Genomic DNA, 4,832 nt, shown 5'->3' with positions numbered 1-4,832 from the left:
GTCACTAGAAACTCCACTGGTTTATCTATTTCACAGTCCAAATACATCTCAGATTTATTAGTTCGCTCTAATATGCATAAATCAAAACCGGTTTCTACACCCATGTCATCCACTGTCAAACTCACTACACTTGAGGACCCTCGACTCTATCGTAGTATAGTTGGCAGTTTGCAATATCTAACATTCATTCGGCCAGACATTTCAGATAATGTGAATAAGGAGTGTCAGTTCATGCATTACCCACAGTTTCCCTATTGGCAAGCTGTAAAAGGATACTTCGTTACTTAAATCTTACACAGCATTTTGGACTCCATTTTTATTCCTCATCTACCTTCACTTTATATGCTTTCTCTATACTGATTGGGTCGGTTGCCCGGATGACCGTAAATTCACTGGTGGATTTTGCATTTACTTTGACACTCATCTTATCTCTTGTGGCTCAAAGAAAAAGCTCACTATTGCTCGGTCTTCTACTGAAGCCGAGTGTAAGGCAGTTGCTAACACTGCATGTGAGCTCTTTTAGCTACAATCCCTTTTAAAAGAGCTCAGCATTTTTCTTAGAGATCATCCAATCTTGTGGTGTGACAATTTGGATGCTACTTACCTTATTGTTAATCCCATTTTACATTCCCGTACTAAATATGTTGAGTTTGATTATCATTTCGTTAGAGATCGTGTAGCTGCAAAATCTCTTCAAGTTTCTTTTGTGTCTAGCAAGGAACAACTTGCATATATCTTCACCAAGCCATTATCTTCAGCACCGTTTGCTCAACTACGATCAAGCAGCCTCACACTTTGCCCTGTGGTGCTTGAATCACAAGGGACTGTTAAGGCATTAGGTGCTGCACCACCAGATCAGAAGAATGAGAAGAAGGAGGCTGGAAGATTCTGGACTGATTCGGTGATAACAGAATTCCTCATGGTGGTTCTAAGTCTGTTGGTAAATGGTAAATGAAATGCTTGTTAAATGTAAATTTATTTATCTTGCAACAGTCTGTATAAATAGGACCAAAAGGTCTCTGCATTGTACACAATGGAAAACCGATACTTGTAAATTTCCCTTTTCAATAAAATCCTCACAGAGGTCTTTCTTCAAACACCTCACCTACATCTCGTTTACTTCCTTCATCAATTGATAACGTCCCCAAATATCTACAGCTTTTTTGCAGTTTTGCTGTAGTCATGTATGCTTTATATCGTATAGATGTTCCCTTCGGATGTAGACTAGCACTCTGATTTAAGTGCATAAATTGCTTTAATTTGCTGCTTTTCGTCGAATCTCAAGCTACCCACCCCATTACACGTACAACTGTACTAGCAGGATTAATTCTTAGTTTCTTCATTCTCACCCTAATAAGTTTGCGGTTTTTGCAATTGACATGGGGTTGTGCTCCACCGTTAACTTTGCGATCATAATAATATGTCACATATTCCGCATGCCATGCTATTAGGTGAAATGGGGAGAGGAGATCGGCGAGGGCTACAAATCTAAGGCATAAACAACTTTAACATTTTATTAATTTTCAAACACATTTTGTTTTTAAAAAAATGAGGATATAGATTACTAATTTCCAGAGTTAGGTAATTCTTATTTGATTATATATTAATTTTGAATTATTTTTAATAGTTTTTATGTTTAAGGAGCTATATAATAAACCAACAACGAGGCCTGCGGTTAAAAAGCTAAATTCCACTCGGTAGGTAGGCTTTTAATTGGTATAATTCTGTCTTACAATTGATCTTGGGCCTCCAGAAATGTCTTGTTTCACACTACTTTGAGCCCATATCTAGCTGCCACCCCAAGAGTCAAGCCCCCCTATCCGTCGTAAAATCAACGTACCATCACAAGGAGAAAGCCCCTCTATACTCTACGGATGCCCAAAGCAAATCACCAGGTGTGCGAAATCAACATGATGGCTACTCAACAAAACATTGATTGATATGTAATTATAGATTACAATTCGATCCCACTACACTTTTTATGCGTTTGGAACAAACTACAAAAACTAAATGAATATACATATGATACAACGAAACCAAGACCGACGAATTGTTGCCCACTTTACAAACGTACAGAAACCAACAACAAACGTAGTAGATTAGACCTGGAAAAACTAACCACGAACAGAGAACATCACAATTTTTAAGAGGATATTGGATCCAACAGTGAATGCGACCATCTGCTACCCAACAACTGCTTGTGCCGCTCGGACCTCTGATACACTGTTTAATAGGTGATTTAATGCTTTCTCGAAATTAACGAAACCCATGAACCAGAATTCATGACCATCAACTGTAACAAGTTGAATGTACTTCTCTGGTGGATTTTCTCGCATGATCACAGGGTTGACTGTGCTTATATTTTCCAGAGGTATCGTGACCTGTTCATGACAACGGACATTCAATGTTACCGGGATAACAAGGAGTGAAATGGTCCAATTCCCAGTTCTTGATCATTTGCAAGATTGAAATTTCGGAAAAAGTAAAACTACAACTAATGCCAAAACTCTTATTCATATTTCCTTTCATATATCTTTCTATTTCCTTCAATATTATATATATGGAGATTAGTGTTAAAGATTAACATAGATCATACTTTAATGTCATCAACGAATGTAGATATCAGCATATTACCTTGTAGTAGCTCCAAGCCTCTTGTCCCGACGGAGCAATGAAAGTCAAGGGACGGTCACTGCAGAAAGCCACGTGAACTGTTGAGAGATACAGGGTTCCAGCAACTGGGCCGGTGGATGTGGAAAGGTAACAAGCAAATGTCTTCTTTAGCTTCTCATTCGGAAGAGTTTCGAAAGTCTGCTTAAAGAGGGACTCGAATCCACCTTCTGTTATTGCTTTGGCTGTCAGGGTTACTTTTCCCCATGCAGCTTCCGACACGGAATGCCCAGTTTTAACTGCAATTTTGTATTTAGTCACAAACATATGAAAAATATAACGTATACAAATATGTTTCAGATCTTCAGGTCGAGCTTGGTTTTAATGAAATTTTAACTTACGATGGTGCCATATGTTGCAGGCTACAGTCTCGGCTTTCCTGGTCCAGTTATTGAACATGTTAATCACGGGCTCCAAAGGATTGTGGCTTTGCTTTTCGACAGGGGAGTACACGACATAGGGTTGGTGGTAGATTTGCTGGTGGTCGGCAGCAGTCCACAAGGCAGCCTTCTGGTTGTCAGGGTGTACGGTGGGTGCTGCTGGTGTACCCATGATGTGGGTGCCCCATTTCTTGGTATCCTCATCCGAGGGTGGATATGAAGACGATGTTTTTGTGGATGGAATAGGTTGATGATGCTGTGGCTCATCTGTGATGGTGGAGGAGGAAGTGGGATGAGACAGTACTGGTACGGGTTCTTCGGCTTTGGGAAATAATGTTGAAGATGATTGATTGCGCTCTGCTTTTTCAGTTGTGCCCCTCATAGTCGACTGAATTCAGGTTCTTTTGATGGATTCTTAGTTTTGGCTTAGGCTTTATTCACTCTGCAATGAAGTATATATTCAAAAAGTGGCCGTCCGGTGATTGTGTAGATCGCATCCCTAGTTTTCGAGAATCGGGGGGCATATGGGGCATATTGGCCAGTACTTCTTATCCGAGGAAAATCCCGAACCTTCCAGTTTCAAATAAGAAAAATTCAATTACTAAGTCTCATTCATCACACACTAATTTTTTTATATTTTTTTTAATTTTATTCTCTTATTAAATATGTGGTATATGAATTATGAGTATAATAATTTAATTATTTTAAAAATAATAAAATAAAAAAAAACTTTAAAAAAATTTAAAAAAAATAAAAAAAATTTAATATGTGGTATATAAGCTTATGAATAGCAATGCTCTTCAAATAATGACGTGATTCCTACTTCCTTCCATTAATACCTCTGATGGAACCCAAGTAACGTATGATCCAGCCGTGTCACCATTACTTGGATCCTAAATTCACTTCAACTCATCTCAATTCATCATTATAACTTTTTCAAATTTTAATATAAAATATAATAAACAATTCAATTTTTTTAAATCTTAAAATAATAATAATATTAAAAAATAATATTTTAACAATATTTTATCATCTCAACTCAACTTAATTCAACTCACTTCAACATCCAAACACATCCTTAAATTGCGTTTGAATAGTGAGGTAGTTTCAAATTTTTTATAAATAATAATAAAAATGATTGAATATTAAATAGTAATAAATAATAATAAAAAAAATATACTGAAAATAGCTTGAACCAAAATAAGCCTAACCATAGAAGTCATGTTTTTTTTTAATTTTTAAGTAATTAATAATATTCCACATAGAATCTCTAAGATTTTCAAATTTTTTATTTAATGTTTGGACTGTAAAAGAATGGATTGGATTGGAAGCCCAGTGGTAATGACTTATGTGCAACAAGCGGCCGATCGGTGTTTTGTGAAGGTGGACTACTTTTGCTGTCCAGGCGTTCATGTACAACTTATCAAAGTTTGCAACAACCTGTACTGCTATTAGGATTGGTTTGGGGGAGTTAGATGATATGAAAATTTTGTAAATGATAGTAAAATAATTTATAAATAGTAATGAGATTATTTGAATTGAGTATTTTTTGAGTTTTGAGTTGTGGGTTTTGTTAGAATATAGTTTTATAATATTATTTTTGTTTGAGAATTTGAAAAAATTGAATTGATTTTATTTTTTGTTTGAAAGTCTTAAAAAATTATAATGATTAATTTAAAAATATTGTAATTGATTAGTTTAAAAGTATTTGTATTTAAATTAGAGGGGCGCTTTGGATCAGCCTAGTTGCTGTTGGAGGAAAAACAGCCCACCAACAAACTA

The 4,832-nt window shown here is 36.1% G+C and overlaps 1 protein-coding gene across 1 annotated transcript; it reads right to left on the bottom strand.

The window, feature by feature from the left end:
* Nucleotides 1–1,915: 1,915 nt before the first annotated feature.
* On the bottom strand, nt 1,916–3,573 carry LOC109014711 (GEM-like protein 5). The gene is made up of 3 exons (XM_018997205.2): nt 3,012–3,573; nt 2,635–2,909; nt 1,916–2,381 (listed from the first exon to the last, which is right to left on the bottom strand). Exons 1-3 carry the CDS (start codon nt 3,430–3,432, stop codon nt 2,184–2,186), a joined length of 894 nt encoding a protein of 297 aa, XP_018852750.2. The 5' UTR covers nt 3,433–3,573; the 3' UTR covers nt 1,916–2,183.
* Between the last annotated feature and the right edge of the window lie 1,259 nt (nt 3,574–4,832).

This window comes from Juglans regia, chromosome 13 (assembly GCF_001411555.2).
Source record: "Juglans regia cultivar Chandler chromosome 13, Walnut 2.0, whole genome shotgun sequence".
Taxonomy (NCBI): Eukaryota; Viridiplantae; Streptophyta; class Magnoliopsida; order Fagales; family Juglandaceae; genus Juglans; species Juglans regia.
Note: the sequence above shows the minus strand (reverse complement) of the source record. Positions and strands in the feature narration are given on the sequence as shown.